The 21,139-nt window shown below is 36.9% G+C and overlaps 1 protein-coding gene across 1 annotated transcript; it reads left to right on the forward strand.

Annotated features, from left to right (window-relative positions):
• Positions 1–5,902: 5,902 nt before the first annotated feature.
• Positions 5,903–12,047, forward strand: LOC113755391 (putative disease resistance protein RGA3). Its single transcript, XM_027299400.1, has 5 exons — positions 5,903–9,265; positions 9,920–10,061; positions 10,438–10,724; positions 10,836–11,065; positions 11,742–12,047. The coding sequence occupies exons 1-3, from the start codon at positions 5,903–5,905 to the stop codon at positions 10,443–10,445; spliced, it is 3,513 nt and encodes a 1,170-aa protein (XP_027155201.1). The 3' UTR covers positions 10,446–10,724; positions 10,836–11,065; positions 11,742–12,047.
• The last annotated feature ends 9,092 nt before the right edge of the window (positions 12,048–21,139 follow it).

Consider the following 21,139-nt stretch of genomic DNA (forward strand, 5'->3'; position numbering starts at 1 on the left):
GATTTGATTGAGTATAAAAGTTACTTTAAGTTTTCAATTCCAAGAAATAAAAGATACTATACATATGGGTAGATCCGCTACCTCTTTCATTTATTTGTTTGTTTGTTTGTTTTTGAATGGTAAACGGGCTCCAAAATTAAGCCAAGAAAGTTAAATAGTGAAAATTTTGAAAAGAACCAAATAGAAAATGCTAAACACATCTCTAACGACTATTTGGAATTTTGTTTTTTGAAACTACCAAGCAGGCAAGCACTGAAAACATTGACAATTTCCCCATTGGACCGAAGAAGCATATTCAGTATTTTCTTTTTCTTTCTCTTTAAATTAATTTTGTTCATTTTTTTTCTCCATTCCAACGAAATCATCTCACTCCATTAAATTTGTAGAACACAATTTTATGATTCTAATAATATCAATGTGCAGTGTTATAGGATTGAAAGAGTAAAATAATCACTGAAAAAAAAATATATGTGTGGGAGAGAATAAACAAATCAACAACTCACACTAGTAATGACTAGGGGGTTTGCCTGCACATAGCACAGGTGTTTTTGACTTGTGGGTTGGTTTTTGTGTATTATCTTGTAGATGTTGATGGCTATAAGTGTAATTGTATCAGTTGAAGTGCATCACAAAGTATGATTGTGTGAAAGGAATTGTAGAAAATTATAATTTTTAGCCATGAAAGCAGAAGTATGATTGCAATGAGCTTATTACAATGAGAAAAATTGCAATAAGTGTAGTTGCAGCAAAAAAACCAGCAAATTTCCAAAACTCACAATAAGGACACCAGCAAATTTCTCCATCATGGGTTGAAATGGAGGTCCAACAATTTTCCGAACTACTTTACGTCTCTTATAATCTTGCAGTTATTTTTCACAAAATTCTTCTTTTTGCTTAATGAATAAAGAATCATATCTCTGCCTTGATCTTTCATTGCGAAGTTGTTTTTTAGCAATAAATTTATCATTACATCCAACCATCCTAAATATCAGTGCAAATAAGGTCAAATTTGCATCTGCTATCATAACTGTTAGGTTCATGAGTAAAAAGATTACATCCCGCATTCGTCCGAAAGATGGAAAAAGAGTGATTAATATGTAAGTAAGGGTCCAAGACCTAATGGCTTAAGCTTTTGGGTCATAATTGAGTTCCTGACCTACATATTGGACTCTTCGGTGGACTCTCATGAGGTATTTCTCCCTATCAAATTGGTATCAGAGCTTCACATTGCAAGACTGGGCTATTCATGGACAAGTGGATTCTTCTCGGAGTTGGACAGGTGAAAATTGTCTTATTGGTGGTGGACCGAAGTACGAAGAGTTTGGTTAGTGTTGGACCAAGTGAGCCATGGGTCTGGCAGGGAGTCTGGTTGGTGTGAGATGGAGCCAAGGGTTGGCAGAGGTCCAAAAATCCAGATTGTATGTTGAAGAAGAGTGGGTCCATATTTGGGAGAAAATGTGACTTTAGGTGATAAGGTGGGTTTGCATTGAATATTAAAGTGGGCTCGAAGAAGGACTTGCAAAATTGGGTTTAATGTGGGGATTACTCATGAAGGGGGAGATTTGTTAGATTCATGAGTAAAAAGATTACGTCTCATATTGGTTCGAAAGATGGAGAAAGAGTGGTTAATATGTAAGTAAGGGTCAAAACCTAATGGTTTAAGCTTTTGGGATCAGAATTGGATTACTAATTTATATATTGGATTTTTCGATGGACTCTCTTGAGGCATTTCTCCCTATCAATAAAGCAACATCTTTGCCAAGTAGGCTAAACAAAGCATTAAATTAATAAAGCACAATAAGCAAAGATATCTACACAAACAGTCACATCATTGGGCCAAAAATCCTATACATAGAGTTAACAATATACAATTGGCATGCGCCATTTGTGGAGTGAAGATTCAGAGCTTGCCTTCACCAAAATCCCTACATGCAGACCACTTTTCCTCACTGCTCAGCCAACTACAAAAGTAAAATTGACAATTCACAAATATAGTTAGCAATTATTAAAAAATTCTCCATGCATATTAACACGTATCTAATCTAGTTCCTACACATAAAAACGGTGAAATTGCAGCATGAAGTGACTATACCTTTCTAAACGAAAGAGGCAAACAGACCACAAATGTTTGAGCCAAGATACTTTAATATGTATAGAATTTCCATTAGTTGTATTGAAATAGCCCAAAAGTGTTGCAATAACACTTGTATTGACTGCAAATGATGCTTCACTTGCTCCGATTACAGTATTCATCGATTATGGTAACTCAAAAGTATATTGCAATAATATTTGTATTGACTACAAATGATGCTTCACTTGTTGCGGTTATACTATTCATCAGTTACACAAGTGATTTTCCAAATACCCTCCATTAAAGCTCTCTCCAATAAAGCTTTATTACTCTTATGTCAAATTTAAGCCATTAAGTTCATTATTTAAAAGCTATGTGCCCACTTAAGAAGGCATTATAGGCAAACAACATTGGCAAAAGTACTACCATGTTGTATGTTAGGCTACACCATTTTCTCCCAACTTACCTCTAAGGAAAATACCTCTATAGAGAATAATGCTCATTTCCCAACCGTCTGTCACAAACAAAGCCAAAAGGGCAATATAGAGAGAGCACATGCACTATTATTAATCAACCAGCTTGTACTCTTTGCACAAAATCTGCCATGTAATTTTTCACTCCCTAAAATACCTCTCCACAAGACAGATGAAAAATTCCCAAGAGTCAGATGCAAACTGCTTTTATATATATATGTATAGGATATTTCAAACAATGGAAGAATTATACTACGATAATATCTTACTGAGTCTCTTGGCTCTACTAAGAAAATACTCTAACTAATATCTTATTCACAACCTACAACCAGATTCGTAGAATGAGAAAGAATTACATAAGCAATAAGCCACTAAATTACATGTTACTATATACGAGAACTGCTAACAAATTGAGAGTCCAATAAAATCACAAAATAAGTAGATGGAAACTTTTAAGCTTGGTTTATGTTTGCCAATGCAACAAGGTTCGCATAATTCATTCTCAGTTAGTTTCTTAATTACTGAAGTAACCAATAAGTTGCTTGACGAGATAAAGAAGTCACCATCCTTTTTTCATTTCCTCATCGATTTTTTGATTAACTAAAGGCCATCAGCATCACAAGCCATTGACGAAAACTAGTATCACAGCCTCATCTTAATACTGCACTGTTTGGATTCCCTATTTTTTGAAGAACAAGTTTTTCTAATATAATGTTACAGTAATATACAAACAAAAATAATTTCAAAAATATCACGTCCGTGCAATTTATCAAAATCAACTCAAAATAACAAAAAAAAAACCTTAAAAAATTTACACGGCATCGAATAATACCACCATCATCCCCCTCTCCTCTCCTCTCTTAGTCTTAATTGCTTTAGTATGGAAAGATTCTATGGAGTATCAAATAACAAATGAACATCATGGAAAGAAAGAAAAAGTAAAAATGCGAAGTGAGGAAGATGCATTTCCAAGGAAAGTAGCCACTAGGCATCCCAATACCAACCAAGTTGAATAAATTAACTGGAGAGGTTAATGCCGACATTTCAGACTCTAGGTCTCCTGTTGCCAGCCCCTTAATTCCGTTAGTTAAGTCCAACGTGCTGTTTGAGTTTTGCGAACTCTATGCTAAAATTACTTGAAATGCCTCACACAATTGGATGTTTAAATTATATCGTAAATAGTATTATAATAATTATTTCAAATAATCTCGTTTCCAAAAGTTTGTCTCTAAATGGGACCAGCCGATCTGTTGATTTCCCATTTACCTTTTCTTAATGTGACTGTCCTTCTCGAGTGGAACTTTCAGGTTACACCACTATTCCAACAACCATTCAAATATCTTACTTTACTATAAAGATAAGCAAAAGTCCAAAGTTGCTGTAGCTAACATGTAGCACTATGGGTGAATTTTGAGTTTTTTCTTTTGCTTTCTCTATGGACTTGACATTGCTTTATAAGGTTAACTAGAAAAGTAAAGTCCCTGCCTACGTTATAAGGTTAAAATATTTTTAATAGACTTTTCAAACTCTATATTTTAGAGAGATATAATTCAATTGGAGTATCATTTACATGATCATTTCAACTTATATTTGACAAATTAACTTAAGTTTTAATCGGATTACAACGTTATTATCATTATTATTATTTGAGTTTATATTTATTTTTATTTCAATATGAATTATCATTTAAAGTTATATTTGACAAATTAAGTTGAATTTGTTAAAAATCGTCAAATTGCATGGATTTTTTCAATATATTCTTTGACATTTTGTTATTTTGCAAATGTAACGAAAAAGATTATTTAAAACTAATTGTATCTTATTATAAAGAAAAAGATTATTACCATTACTTAATGTAGTGTGCATTTTTCTGTTTCAAATTTATTTTAATTTGTTCATATTAAAATATTTGGCAGCATTTGACTTTATGTTTATATATTTTTGTTATCAATTCTATTTTAATTCATTTATACCTTAATATGTGTTTTTTATACAATTAATTTTTTCCTTTCTTAATCAAACGAATGCATTAACGTCTAAATGACAAAAATATATGTATCTCTATTATATTTCATTAAAATGCTCTTTGTTGTTGTTTTCCAGGTAACCATTAGATTTGCATTTTTTTCTTATTTTCTATGTTGTTAAAATTTTAAATTATTCAATAAAGCTTATTTATTATAAGTTCTAATTTGGAGAGAAAAGTGTTTTTCCAAGCTTATTGCATTATTAGATTATTCAACAAGCCAGCTTATAGATTACCCTTACATACACTACCAACATTTATTATGCTTCATTTCCTTCCTGTTTTATTTCCTTCTCATTCTAACATAGCAGAGACAAAACTTTCTTCACTTTCTTGTTTTCTCACATTTGGTAATACAATTTTTCTTGCTTTTTACTTCAACAAATCTATACATTTATATCTTGTTGTAGTAACATATACTTTCTTTAGCATGTTTTGTGTTTTCCTTTTGTAGCATTACTTTCAGTACTCAAGATTTTTGCTTCGCCTATCACTTTACCCCAGGTTAGTCACTTTATTTATTTTATTTAGCACCAGTTAAACCTATATAAACCAACTGGAATTACCACCAAATATAATATACATTTTTCCTATCAATTTTATTTTATTTTTTTTATGCGCTGATCCTTGCTTTTTATTACAAGAATTTTTTACCTTTATTAACCAGCAATGCATCAAGATACTCTTTATAATATATTTACACATGACACTCAACTCATAAACAATCCCTCAAATTTTGTTACCCTTAAACACTTTAGGGTGGGCATTGGCTGTATGTAGCACAACCAAGCCTTACTAGTTTTAAGATTAAATGGCTCTAGCATTTGATCAAAAGGGTGAAAATGCCAAGCAACTTCCATTGCAAAAGCGTCCAAATTGAACCTGTACACACGGGTTCATTATTGGTATAATTATCATTAAATACATCCAAGAAGCGAAATAGCTTAGTCTAAAAAGACGTGTCTTTTTGTTTATTGATTTGCATTGTGAATTCCTTTGTCCCAATAAAATTTGCAAGCATAATTTCCTATGGTTTCTTTGTAATGCTATAAGCTTCACTACCTACTTGGATCCAGTTACTGCTACCATTTATGAGTTCCCATATTCTTTTCGATCAAAAAATATGATTCAATTCTTTCCACAACGAAGGCCCACCATTGACTAAATCAATAGCACTCCAAAGTCTTCTTTTCTCCACTGATTTTGGTTCCTAGATCTAGCTGCGGAAGCTGAATCATCCCTTCCTTTATCCCATTGCAAAAAGCATCCTGCATCCATATCGCCATCATCGACATCAGGTTATTTCATCCTACCAATCCCAAGCAAGAAAAAATGGCTGAAGCTGCTGTTAGCGCTACCATTAAGGTTCTGTTGGGGACGGTTATTTCCCTTGCCACTGACCGTACTAGTTTGGTTCTTGTGTTCGAAAAGGATTTGGAGAAATTAAGCCAATTTGCTACAATGATCCAGGACTTCTTGGATGATGCTGACGAAAAAATGCATAGGAAAGCGGTGCGGCGATGGCTGAATCAGCTTGAAGAAGAGGTTTTTAAAGTGGACAATGTGCTGGACGAGCTCAACTATGAAAAACTCCGTCGGGAGGTGAAGTACAGAAATCAACTCAAGAAGAAGGTATGCTTCTTCTTCTCGAACTTCAATACAATTGGTTTGCGTTTGAAATTGGCTTCGGAGATCAGGGAAATCAACACCAACCTTGAAAGGATTAATCGACAAGCCAATGACATGGGACTGGTCGTCAGGTGCCAAAATGACGCTGCACTCCCTGCTTCTGCTAGAGTCACAACAAGCCGACTAACTGACTCTACTGTTGTTCTAGATGTAGTGGGTAGAACAAAGGATGAATCAAAGATAATAGAAATGTTGTTAAGCCCGGCTGAAAGAGTTGTCTCTGTGATTCCCGTGACCGGCATGGGAGGAATAGGAAAAACAACTTTGGCCAAATCAGTCTACAATAATCCACAAATTGGTCGTCACTTTGGAAAAAACAAATTTTGGGTGTGTGTGGCTAGAAAAATCGAAATAATGGAGCTCTTCAAATTCATTTTAGTACAATTGACAGAAGAAGAAGTAAAAGTGGACGACAGGAATGTTATCGTTAAGAAAATTGGAGATAAGCTCGAGAGACAAAAATATTTCCTTGTCCTTGACGATGTGTGGAATCATGAACAAGGATTGTGGAATGAATTTTTTACCACTTTGGAGGGACTAAATCCAACCAAAGGAAGCTGGTGTCTTGTCACTACTCGTGACGAACGTGTGGCTGATGCTGTGTCTAAAATTCTGAAGATGAATCATCATCCTCATTGCTTAGAAAAGCTATCATATGATGAGTGTTGGTCTATCTTGAGAAAAATGGTACTGGCAGGGGAAGAAGTATCACAGGAATTGGAAGCAATAAAGATGCAAATTTTAAGAAAATGTAGTGGCCTACCTCTGGCAGCAAAGTTAATTGGAGGCTTGTTGCTTAGCAATGGAAAAGAGAATTGGCAATCTATCGTGGACGATAGTCTCTTGAATGAAGACCAAGGCCAAATCAATCAAATACTTAAGGTGAGCTTTGATCATTTATCACCTCCATCAGTTAAGAAATGTTTTGCATATTGCGCAATTTTTCCTCAGGACACTAAATTGAGAGAAGATGGACTAATTCAGCATTGGATTGCAGAAGGTTTTGTTCTAAAGAATAATGGAGTGATGGAGGAAACAGGAGGCGAGTATTTGAGGATTTTGTTGCAAAATTCCTTGCTGGAAAAAGTCGAAGAGTCGTGGAGAACGTACTATGAAATGCACGATCTTGTGCATGATTTTGCAAAATCAATTCTCAATCCAAAAAGCAGCAATCAGGATCGCTACCTTGCATTGAACTCTTCTGAAGGTTTGGCAGAAAATACCACAAGGACAATACCAACATCAATTCGCACGTTATTTCTCCATCTAGAAGGTGGCATATCTGCTGACATGCTTTTAAGATTCAAGTACTTGCATGTTCTCAGATTGTCTGGCGATGATGTCGAGTTTCTACCAAGCTCCATTGGCAAACTACTACATTTGCGGTTGCTCGACATTTCATCTTCTAGAATCAAAAGTTTGCCAGATTCTCTTTGCAAGCTATATAATTTGCAGACACTAACGATGAGCGATGGTGCACTTAAAGGTGGTTTTCCAAAACGGATGAGCGATTTGATTAGCTTGAGACATCTAAAATACTATCATTATCATATAGAATTTAAAATGCCGATGCAGATGGGACGATTGACTTGTCTTCAAACTCTAGAGTTCTTTAATGTAAGCCAAGAGAAGGATTGTGGTGTCGAACAGCTTGGGGCCTTGAAATATCTTAAAGGATCGTTGCATTTAAGAAATCTTGGACTAGTAAAGGGCAAAGAAGCAGCTAAACAAGCAAAATTGTTTGAAAAGCCAAATCTATCGTGTTTGGTGTTTGAATGGGAGAGTAGGGATCGGGAAAGTGATAACCGTGATGAGGATGTGTTGGAAGGTCTCCAACCTCACCCAAATTTGGAAAAGCTGAAAATTGATTCTTGTATGGGTAATAAATTTCCGCAATGGTTTATCAATTTGTCAAAATTGGTGGAGTTGCGAATACAATTTTGTAGGAGATCCAGTGAACTCCCCGCATTAGGACAACTACCATCCCTCAAACGTCTCTATTTGATAAGCTTGGACAACATCCTATCTGTTGGAGATGAATTCTACGGTATTACTACTAATGAGGAGGAGGGCAGATCACGAGAATCAGGCAGCAGCACTAGAAGACGAAAATTCTTTCCTGTCCTTGAAGAACTCCGTGTAGCAGATATGTGGAATTTGGTAGAGTGGAAGGATGCAGACCAAGTGAGGTCAACAACAGGTGAAGGAGAAGTAGATGCCTTTCCCATGCTGAGGGATTTGATGCTCGTGGGATGCTACAATCTTAGGGAGCTGCCAGAAGATGTGTTTGGATCGAGATTGCAGCGGCTGACCATCTCAATTTGCCCAAGACTAATTTGTCTAGGAGTAAATAGACAGAAATGCCCCCTACCATGTCTTAAGTGGTTGAGTATTCAACATTGCTATGGGTTGACCACTATACCCGACAAAATGTTCGAGTCATGCCCGTCTTTGCGGTACCTATGGGTGGCGGACTGCCCGAATCTGGTGTCATTTTCGCTTAATTTGCAGGAGACGCCTTCTCTCGAGGAATTCATCTTAAGAGCATGTCCCAAATTGATCCCTCGTAGGTTCAAAGGATTTGCTTTTGCGACCAGCTTAAGAGGATTGAGCATCAACAGTCCCTTCTCCTCAGATAACTCCTCAATCGATGATTTTGATTGGTCTGGTTTAAGACATGCATCAACACTCCGTGAGCTTCGCTTAGAAGGGCTGCCTCACCCGGAGTCCCTGCCACACCAACTTCAATACTTGACTACCCTCACTTCACTAAGTCTGGACAACTTTGGAGGTTTAGAAGCGCTACCAGATTGGATTGGAGACCTTGTGTCCCTTGAAACCCTAAAGCTATGGTTTTGCAAAAAGCTTCAATCTTTACCATCCGAGGCCACCATGAGACGCCTCACCAAGTTAACAAGTGTTGAAGTTTATCGGTGTCCTCTATTAAGACAACGATACACTCCCCAAAGAGGCATCTACTTGGCGGAGGAGATTTCAAGTGATCCTGTGAGATTTTCCAATCTAAAGTTCACACTCATATATATATATATATATATATATATATATATATGTGTGTGTGTGTGTATGTATGTATGTATGTATATAAATTTTTTTGTATCTGCATCTCATTGACATATATTTGCTCTTCAGTCTCTTATTCTCTGCCTCTTCTATGAAATTTCACTAGTTCCATATGGCCATCCTATGTAATTCTCTTCTTTTGGGCAGACATTGGTTTCTCTTCAAAGATTAGTTTTAACAAAGCCTGGTTTTGAACAAATTGGAAGAGACCAAAATTCTGGATTTCCTCTGCCTCTCTGAACCACTGAAAGATTTTGAACATCTTAAAAACTCCTTACACTTCAACTTGTTACATTCTATTTGGAAATTATTAGCTATGGTGCATACACAATTAGCCTCTTTGTTTGAATGTGTTGGAAAATGCTTCATTTGATGTGCAATGCTAGACGTACATGGACGCATTCTTCATTTTTCTGTCACTGATATTGCTGGTCTGAATGGACAACATTAAAGCTAATCAAGAAACATTTGCAAAGAAAATTCAAGATACAATTTGCTGTTCAAGTTACAATAATTTTGGATAGTTGTTTGTCATGTTTCACAAGTTTGAGAAGTTTATACATCACAATTACCATGCAGGCAAGCAGTGAGAGTGAAGAAGAAGAAATCGATGACAATGAACTAGCAGGCAGAGAGGGTGAACAAAAAAGCATTGATAGTGCTGAAACATCAGCTTCATGGTGTTCCCCATCGTTGTTGAAGAAGAAGAAGAGCTCAAGAGGTATGTTGTGCAGAAATGTGATAATGCAGCATTTCTCTCCCCAAGAACTCTTTTCTTACCTCCATCCAATTTAGTAAAAGTACAAGGAATTGGTGCAAGTTTGCATTCTAGTATGCTTGAGTCATGTAATTGGCCTAAAAACAGGGCATTTTCCTGTACTTTTATCTGTTTGTGAACTTTTACCCTATTCCTACAGCTTATCTTTTGCTTTTTAAGATTTTTATAGTTACTTGGTGTTAAACATGTCTTTTGATTGTGAAAGAATCTGGTCTTTTCCCATTTTCTTGCACTAGTTACTAGACCATAACTTTTCTTTGCTTTCATTGTTTATTATAATTGGAGGCATACTGAAATATACCATTGTGATGCTTTCCAGAGTCTTAGGAGGCATAGCTTAAGTTATTGGAGAAAGGACAGCATCGTTTGTTGTTGCATTTCTTACTAGAATACCAAGGGACAGAAGTTATTTTCATTGACCAGACAGGGTTTGAAGATGATTTCATTGACCAGACAGGGTTTGAAGATGAAGGCAATTATCAATGATGTTTATTAAGCTCATTAGATATCATTAGCTATGATGGAGGCTTCATAAATAGTTGGTTCTCCCCAAGTTTCTCAAACATAAGTTTTTCATCTTCTCCTACTCAGACTGCAGAAAGGAAGGTAACAATTTAGCTTGTTCATCTCCAGGGCAGTTTTGATAGTTTTTTAATCTGCATTCTTGATATGTATTTAGTAAATCAATTACCAAATTTTTTTTTCCCTTTGGTGTAGCATGCTGATTGCTGAACTGAAAATGGCTAGTAGCAGGCCTGCTAAGTGTGATATGGAGGACGAAGAAATTAGGGGGAGGGGGAGGGGGGGGGAAGCATGGAAGCTGACACTGGAGAGCTATCAACATACAAGGCTTATTTCAATCAAACTGGAGTTGGTCTATTGGTTCAGAAGGGATTTCTGGGAAAGAGTTGGATGCATTAGAATGATGTGATAAGTACATCCTGATAGTACGCTTCTTCATCTTTATTTGGGAGTAAAAGTGCATCTGGTGACCAAATTTATGACATTTTCATCCTTTTTTTAAAAAAAAAATTAATCATTCAATAGAGAGATCATAGGACTCTTGTTACTTTTCCTCTTCCTGTAATCATTTTTCGTTATCTCTTTCGCCTCTTTTAGCTGCTTCCCTTTCTCTGTCTACAATAATATGCATTCTGCTATCTTGCCCCACACACTATCAAATGGGGAAACTTTCTTGTCTGAGAGATGGAAACATACAAAAGCGGAGATTTGGATGGGACGTCGGACCTAGCAAAGTATCCTCTGCATTCTAATCTCATTTTTCCACTTAGAAACTTGTCTGGTTTTGATTTGGGAAGCAGCAAACTTCATTTTAGATTTGTCATTAAGCTCTGTTGTTATTTCTCGTGTGACCATGTGGCAGCACACTGATATGTATTGCATATATTGTTCTCATCAGCAAATTACAATTTTTTGTCTTTGTTCTTGCTTTTACTTGGTATGTGGATGGATTGATATCTGGAGGTTTTAAAGAATAGTAATGAAAGATTGCATGAGTCATTTCTTTTCTTTTTCTAGATATTGAAAAAGCAAAGCTACATTTGACACAACTTGTCTCCAGGATTTTGAGGCTGACAATTACTTATATGCTACCTTTTGCAGACCGTCCAAGGTTCCAGAGGGAGTATGTTGAGCACAATAACAAGCTGTTGTACTACATCCTTGATATGTCCTGTTCCTGGCACCATCAAGATTGAAGATTTGGAGAATCAACAGCAAGGCCTTGTCAGTGAATTTGAAAGTTTGGATATATTGCTTCAGTTGATGCAGCAAAAGCCAACTGATTTCATGGCAGAAACATGATTTCTCACTTTTGCGATTTTTTCCCCTCGTTTGAATAATGTACATGACAGGGTGTCGAGCCTGTGCAATAATAAATACCTGCTCAAATAAAATACAAATTCTGTATATAGCGGTAAGCAGGGTCGAATCCACAGGGATTGGGGATAATTTAATTTCTTCTCAAGTTCCAGATATGGGGGTTTTTGAAAATGAGAGTAACTAAATTATTTGGAATAAATTAAAATAAAATAAAATAACTACAACTCAAATAACTAATTATCACAATAAAAATAATAATGGACGAACTCTAGCCAAGAGACAACTTCGGAGATGGTTCACTTAATTCGATCACAGATGCAAGGATTATTCCAGTTACTATCTGATAAATTAGTTATAGTTGTCATACACGCGATAAACAACCAACTCTTCCTCAATTTGTCGATAGCCAAGGTACGACCGTTGACTATTTCTCTAATCAGGAAACAACCCTAGGTACGACCATAGAAGTTCAATTCCCTAATTGCATGAATAATTAGAAGAGCCTAATTCTAACCAATCAACACGCTACGAGGGTCTCTTTAAGTTAGCATGTCTATCTCCCTGACACAAACCCAATCATGCCAGTTGCCACCAGTTTAGAATAATTAAACAATTACGGATTTAACTACCCTAATTGGCTTCAGGTTATTGAATTAATCTAGAATCCGGGCCCTGGATAATCGAATAATAAAACAACCATATGAACATAAAGCAGAAGATAGACGAATACCAGAAAATAATAGGAAATAAATAAAAACTAATTCGATCTCACAAATTTAGTAGAACCAAGTCCTCCGTTGTTCCTCGACTAGATGAGAAACTTAGCCACGCCTCATGAGAAAATCTCCACGTAATTTAATTGAGGTCCAGGCCATCAAAGGAAAGAATAAAAAACTAAACTATGCTAAAAGCTAAGCTAAAACTATTGATAAGAAAAACCTCCTGCACGTTTCTCCCTTTTTAAAGCCAAAAGAAAGTCTAATGCTATCTCTAGTGGTCCCCACTGAATTGAGAGTCCAAGGGCCAAAGAATTGGAGCTTTGCCAAAGTCCTTGTTTTTAGTTTTCCTCTTTACCCGTAAGACTCCTAGTACAAGTCCACCCTTTTCAGCATAAAGATAGGAAATCCCTTTTTGTAGCATCCTGTGGAGCCCGGCTTGTATTTCCTTTTAGAACTTCCCATGTGTGGAGTGTTTTTCTCAATAAAGTCTCCTTTTTTAGCACTTGTTTGCTCCACTTCCTGTAATTAGGGCCAAATACCAAATATAAGTACATTTCAACAATTAAAACAATATTTGGCAAGGACAAAGAGGGAAATTAATCATAAAATTAACAACAAATTATGCCCTATCAATTCCCCCCACACCTAAATCATGCTTGCCCTCAAGCATAAGAACAGCAATTGAACACCAAAAATTCGACAATGGCTATTGCTCTAACTATCATATTGCCAAGATGCCCGGAAAAACATATATCAAGCATCACAGTTAAGATCCAAGAAAGACCACTCCGGTTAGCTTCCCAACCACCAACTCCTCCAATTTAAAGCAAACTAATCTAAGAAAAAGGAATGGTTGCTCACATTTATCAGCAAATGGTCCAACTATTAACCAAAATCTCGACATTAAGATCACAAACCGGCAAGCTGACTTATTCACATACTAACACAATCTTTACTTTTTTCCTTTTTTTTTATTTTTTATTTTTTATTTTTTGGAGTAACAAAAGACTTAGTCTATAGCCCTTAGAGCCTTTTGACGCGAACTCCAACATTTGACAGATGGAGGAGCCCGGTTACTCAGCTCCAATCGCTACAGGACCACGCACTCATAGCAACTACTACCTTTTGACGCGAGAATCGACACTTTAGGTGAAGATCCCCGGTTAATCAGTAGTAACCACTAGTGGAGTACAGTCAACTCTTATTTATGATAACATACCACAATAACTAGAAAATATCACAAAAATAACAGCAGCCAGCCTCAAATTTCCAAACATGGAGAACTAAAATTAATAATTGGACCAATTCACATGAAAAATGCCAACAATCATTCCCTATGCCTAGAAAAGTTAACCAAAAATTGGAAAAGTTAAGCAATTATTGCTATTCACCAAAGAGATATTCCTGAATTCAACCACATTAACATAATGCCCTTTTATTAATAAAACTTGGCAATGGTAGAATTAGAGGCAACAATCTAGCATCAAAACTTGGTAGTCATAGAAGAGCTGACCACTAAAAAGAAAGAAGAAGACATAAACGAAAAATAGAACAAATAACAAAATAAAACAAAGGAAAAACACCTAAAGATCGAAAACTGGAAATACTAGCACCCAAACTGACCTCCCCCCCACACCTAATTCACACATTGCCCTCAATGTGATAATGTAAGAGCAGAAGGAAGGAGAGGGGCAACGGTACTTCCCTGAAGTCATCAAAATAGGGGCGGTTCAGGTGGAAATTGTGGATCAACTCACAACTGGAGCTGGTGCCATTCGTGGCTTCACCATGGACTCTCGATATCACTCTAAGCAACAAGAGACTACAATTGCCAACAAATAATGGAAGCCAGAAATTCAAAGCAATAACAATTTTAAAGCCAACCCAATGAGCAAAGTGCACAATTCAATCACCAAGAGGACATACAAATACCCCAACACTTATAGCACTGGCAATCAATAAGCACCTGTGGTCCCAAACTAGTCAAATGCAGAATCAATGGACCCCAAAATCGCAGCAAAGTGGTCTAAACAAGTGAATTAGAGGCAACCAACTTCCACAAGGAAATGCAAACGGCACATGCATATCCCAATTCAACAAATAAACGCAGGAAAGTAGCCACAATACTAGAGCACAACTCCCAATAATGCAACAGAACAGCAACTCGAACGAACTAGGAACTGTGCTAGTGTCCTAGTAAATCAACAATTTTCAGCAATTAGACACAATCGGACCCAATATCGGAACAACTGTCTCCAATTGGACAGTCAATTACCCACTTCAACCTGCTAAAATTAGCAATTGACCACTGGTTAGAAGTCTAGAAACAGTTCAGGCACCAAAACTCAAGAATCGAATAGGTAGTCCGGCACAGAGGATTAAGAAATGGAAAGCAACACTGCAACCAGTACCACTGGTGCACAGACAGGAAAGAATTAAATTCAACGGCAGCAACTCAACCACAAGAGCTTAAACTTTAAAATAAGCAAGTATCTTCAAATAGCAGCAATACCGATAGGCAAAAGGCCTCAACCAGTACCACTGGTGAGTCACAGGCAAAAAGTAATCAAACGGCCAACAATTCACTAAAAAGCAGAAAATATCCCAACTATGGCAGCAATTAAACTCAATTCAGCCCAAAGTGAACCCCAGAAAATACCCAAATTACTTACTGGTTTCAGCCACCACAAAACCCACGAAAAAAAATGTGCAAAATCCTAGGAATTGATGAACCAGAAAAACACTAATCGAAGAGGAAATTACAATACCTCCACCTGTCAATTTGGACAGGTGGGAATGGCTCGAGTAGCGGAGCAGCAACAGTGAAGAGGTTGGGGTAGAATGGCTCGAGCTGGTCTGGTTGTGGGCGAAGCTGGAGCGCCTGGTGAAGTACGAGGTTGACCGTTGGTGAGGGAGAGGCGGCGGCGGACTGGTCAGCGCAGGGGGAGATGGGCGGCGCTCTGTCGGGCTCGCGGCAGCTCCTGGCCGCGAAGTGAAGCTGCCCGTGGTGGAGGTAGAAGCTGCGAGGAGCTGGTGGCGTGCGAGGTCAGTTCAGCGGCGGTCGTGAGGTGATAGTGGTTCGCGCAGGTGAAACTCGAGCAAGGAAGCTCCTGGCGGCGGGTCTTGGCCGCGCGGTTGGGCGAACGCGCGAGGAGAGGGAGATGGTGGGGCTCGCGGCGCGCGGCTGGAGGCAGCGGTCGCGACAGCCGGGCGAGCTGGTGGTGGCGTGCTCAAGTGGAGGGCTGAAGGGCTGGTGGCGATGGTGGCTTGGAGGCACGGCGGACAGCAGTGGCGGCGTGCGGCCAGGTGGGGCTCGGCGGCGGACCAAGCAGAGGAAAGGAAAGAAGAAAAGAAAGAAAAGAAGGAAGAAGAAAGAAAGAAAAGAGTAGGTTTTCGTGTCCTTTTTTTTATTATTATTTTTTTATATTTTATATATATATATATATTTTTTTTTTTTTACAAAGAAACCCAGTGTTAGGCGTGGGCACGCCTAACCGCCCTCTAGTCTTTTCCGTCCGTTGAAAATTCTCCATCCGTTAGCGTGACCACCTAGCGAGGGCACGCTCAACTGCTATAGAGTCCTCAGATCCTGAACGAAAATTTCTTCCCCTCAGGCGTGACCACCTGGCGAGGGCACGCTTAATTGCCAATTTCCTGTCACCAAACATCACACTATTAATTGACACTAACACTAACTAAAACTAAAAAAAACGTTCAAAAACTAAAACAAATAGCCTTGGGTTGCCTCCCAAGCAGCGCCTTTCTTTAATGTCTTTGGCTAGACATTGTCATCTTTGCTCAGGGAGGATAAAATCTTGTGGCTCGTTTCAATGCTTCATCCTTTATATAGTCCTGATAACCCTCGTAAATAGAGTAATTCTTGAACACACGAGCTACGATTTTCCTTGGACTAGTAGATGGGGCCAAACAACCAAGTAATGACCTCAAGTCTTCATTCACTCCTCCATCACAAGCACTTACTGGTTTGAGATATTTTGCCATCGTGACTCTTAACTTGTTCCTGTCAAGAAACTCAAAATTTTCTGGTATAATAAAATCAATCTCACTAACAGGAATTAAAGAATAAGAGTCAGGAAAATATTGATCAAGGAATGGAGGAGATGTCACCGCATTTGGAGATTGTTCACTGGATTCATTCACTTGAACCATTTGATGTTGGGGTCTCAATTCTTGCGCTTCAACTTTCTTTTCAATTGCATCTTTAGATTCTTCTTCTTGAGACCCTTGCAGTACCATGTCATTTGTCAGAATAATTGCACTCTCATCTTCCTCATGGTCGATAATAGTCGGTGAGGGCAATTCTTCATAAACTGGAGAAATCAATTTGCTCATTTTAGATGCCCATTCACGCCTTCCTTCTTTCATCTCTTCACTCATCTTTTGTGTCTCCTGTTGAAGTTGATGTACCTCCTGTTGAATTTGATATGTGTTAGTAGCTATTAATTCAACCATTTCTTCAAGAGACATACCTGACATGGATGACGGTTCTTGAGACTCTAGCTGTTGAAAATCTAGTGGCCCTGTTGTATAATTATAACTGGAGTTATCCCACCATCCTTGATCATACCCGTTTGGATTAGGGTTATACCACGTTTGAGACCATGGTGAAAAATCTCCATAATTATTGAGTGGGACACTCAGATTATCTTGATATTCGGGGCACATACCGGTCGAATGATCCCTGGCATAACAAATTTTACAGGTTGCAGCAGCCATTCTTTCTCTAATAGAGTTTACTGCCTCTGAATATGCAAACTTAGCAAAAAAACTAGTCTCATCGCCTTCCCCGGAAACAAAATCCAGTCTATCACCAAAATACGGAGTGTTAGAAGCCATAAACTATATAAAAAAAATAAGAGAAAAATAAATAAAAAATAAAAAAATAAAAACAAGATGAACTCAAAAAGAAACAAATTAATCTGGCACCAGTCCCCGGCAACGGCGCCAAAAATTGACAGGCGTCAAACCTGTGCAATAATAAATACCTGCTCAAATAAAATACAAATTCTGTATATAGCGGTAAGCAGGGTCGAATCCACAGGGACTGGGGATAATTTAATTTCTTCTCAAGTTCCAGATATGGGGGGTTTTTGAAAATGAGAGTAACTAAATTATTTGGAATAAATTAAAATAAAATAAAATAACTACAACTCAAATAACTAATTATCACAATAAAAATAATAATGGACGAACTCTAGCCAAGAGACAACTTCGGAGATGGTTCACTTAATTCGATCACAGATGCAAGGATTATTCCAGTTACTATCTGATAAATTAGTTATAGTTGTCATACACGCGATAAACAACCAACTCTTCCTCAATTTGTCGATAGCCAAGGTACGACCGTTGACTATTTCTCTAATCAGGAAACAACCCTAGGTACGACCATAGAAGTTCAATTCCCTAATTACATGAATAATTAGAAGAGCCTAATTCTAACCAATCAACACGCTACGAGGGTCTCTTTAAGTTAGCATGTCTATCTCCCTGACACAAACCCAATCATGCCAGTTGCCACCAGTTTAGAATAATTAAACAATTACGAATTTAACTACCCTAATTGGCTTCAGGTTATTGAATTAATCTAGAATCCGGGCCCTGGATAATCGAATAATAAAACAACCATATGAACATAAAGTAGAAGATAGACGAATACTAGAAAATAATAGGAAATAAATAAAAACTAATTCGATCTCACAAATTTAGTAGAACCAAGTCCTCCGTTGTTCCTCGACTAGATGGGAAACTTAGCCACGCCTCATGAGAAAATCTACACGTAATTTAATTGAGGTCCAGGCCATCAAAGGAAAGAATAAAACTAAACTATGCTAAAAGCTAAGCTAAAACTATTGATAAGAAAACCTCCTGCACGTTTCTCCCTTTTTAAAGCCAAAAGAAAGTCTAATGCTATCTCTAGTGGTCCCCACTGAATTGAGAGTCCAAGGGCCAAAGAATTGGAGCTTTGCCAAAGTCCTTGTTTTTAGTTTTCTCTTTACCCGTAAGACTCCTAGTACAAGTCCACCCTTTTCAGCATAAAGATAGGAAATCCCTTTTTGTAGCATCTTGTGGAGCCCGGCTTGTATTTCCTTTTAGAACTTCCCATGTGTGGAGTGTTTTTCTCAATAAAGTCTCTTTTTTAGCACTTGTTTGCTCCACTTCCTGTAATTAGGGCCAAATACCAAATATAAGTACATTTCAACAATTAAAACAATATTTGGCAAAGACAAAGAGGGAAATTAATCATAAAATTAACAACAAATTATGCCCTATCAGTACATTCTTGGGAACACTTGACCAATTAGGAATGCGTTAGGCTGATTGGTGAGAAAGCTGTTTTTTTTTGGGTGGGGTAAAAAATTCTTGTCTGTGAGCCAATAAACATTAGGCAAGATTTATCAAAGATGCTTTGCACTGCATCTGTCTCTGTTTCTAGTAAATTATTTGTTTGACCCACTGGAAGCAGGGTGTCATTACTATAATAGCATGGGACGATTGAACAATGAATGACAAACAAGTCTATAACAACCTGTATATATTGAACGAGTCAAAGAACAAAGAAAAATAGAATTTTGAAAGAGTTAATAGAACTATTGTGACGGTACAAACAGTTCTTTTTAAATTGTAAATAGAATTATACAAAATAGAGTATAAGCAGGAAATGAGAAAGATTCCTAATAAAATTTTGTAAAACAGAGTAGAAGCAAGAAATGGAAAAGATTCCTAATGTAGCAAAGAGTAACAATAAAATAAAAGAATGTCCTTTGATCTTATCCTGGAGACAAATTGTATGAATCTGTGCTTATAACTAGTTGATGTGGTGGAAAATTGCTCTTTTACGGCATAAAAAGTCTTCCAAAAGCAATAATATGCATCTCCTAACGAACAAAAGGACCTTGCAATTAATTAAATATTCTTTTAAAATATTAAGTTGAGGGAACAACAAATTTTCTTTTTCTGCTTGGCATTTTAATTGGTTGATGATTGCTTAAATTTGTAATAAAATTGTCAACATAGACAAATATAGATGTAAATACATTAAAATTTCATATTGAAATATTTGATTTAACATGAAGGAAGAACAAGAATAAACAAGTGGATGTTTTGTCCAAAAATCCACACAAGTACTTCATTTAGTAATTACCTTTACTTATTAACGTACGTGATAATGATTGGTAATGATTGATAAGTAATCACCTTACTTACATCCAACAATCAATGGATAAAATCGGCGAGTGAATCTACATTTGTTCAACTCTTAATTCAATCCCTATAGTACTTAAATTTTGATAAAAAAACCACCATAAAATTGCCTAATACTGTCAAAGTGGCCTTGGATATTATGTTCCAAGACCTCAGCATATCAAATTAGTGAATCATGATTTTGTAAAGTATGAAGTTTTAGCACATAATACTATGAAAGTTTTTCAATATCAAATGTAATTATTTTTATTGCAAATGTTTACAATAATTCATCCTAATTGCTTCAACTTTTGGTTGTTTGTAGCAAAAAAAAAAAAAACTAGATATTTAACGCAAACCAAAATGAAATTATTTTCCATTGTTGCAGCCTTTTGTTCATTTTCTTTTCTTTTTGGTGCCTTACATTCATGTTTTTTACCGTCTTGACCCTTACTAAAAATGAAAGTGAGAAAGTGTGAGATTTTTATATAAGAGTGAAGATATGGTAAAAGTCTATAGTGTAAGATCTTTTTTTTAAAAAAAAAATTGCAAAAAGGCATGCGACCCAAAGTTTGGAGCCTTCTCTGAGATGGAAGAACCTTTTAACAGGCATGGCGTTGACTTTTTTCTCCAAATTGAATAGCTAAAAACGGAGCTATTCAAAACTCCGCTTGTTTTTTGGTTTAACCTGATTTAATTGCCGAGTCATTAAAAAGCCGACGAGCTATTTTTGTGTCTGCTTAACTTAATAACCCGATTTAATTAAGTGGTCGACTCACTAGGTTAACCAATTAGAATCTTAAGCCAAGTTGAGATTAATAACTATCAGTGTATAGATCTCGAGAAAGAGAGCTCGTATTGTATATACTTGTATAACAACAGCTAAAATAAGATATGTTTTTCAAGTAAAAAGAAATTTTTGGGAGGTTTCTGTTCAAGTATCTTGAAAGTGTGGTACATAAATCCAGCTAAAAGTGCTTAAGGTTGATTTAATGGAGTTTAAAGGGAATGAAAAAGATTTTAAGATTTGAGGTTTAAATTTGATTTAGAGCTCTCAACTTTCCAAGTGCTCGACCTTGCTGTCAGGATTTGATTGAGCTTTTCTTAGCTTTCTTGAAAGGCTACGGTACCATGGGTATTTTAGGGTTTTGGATGTCCTTTAATAATGGGTATTTCAGTGCTGAAATTAATGCACAAGTGGCTTTAATTCTTACTCTCCTGCTTTTCTTCGTTCTTTGGCCGCTGATTGGTCTGCATGCA

Source organism: Coffea eugenioides, unplaced genomic scaffold, assembly GCF_003713205.1.
Source record: "Coffea eugenioides isolate CCC68of unplaced genomic scaffold, Ceug_1.0 ScVebR1_1460;HRSCAF=2310, whole genome shotgun sequence".
NCBI lineage: Eukaryota > Viridiplantae > Streptophyta > Magnoliopsida > Gentianales > Rubiaceae > Coffea > Coffea eugenioides.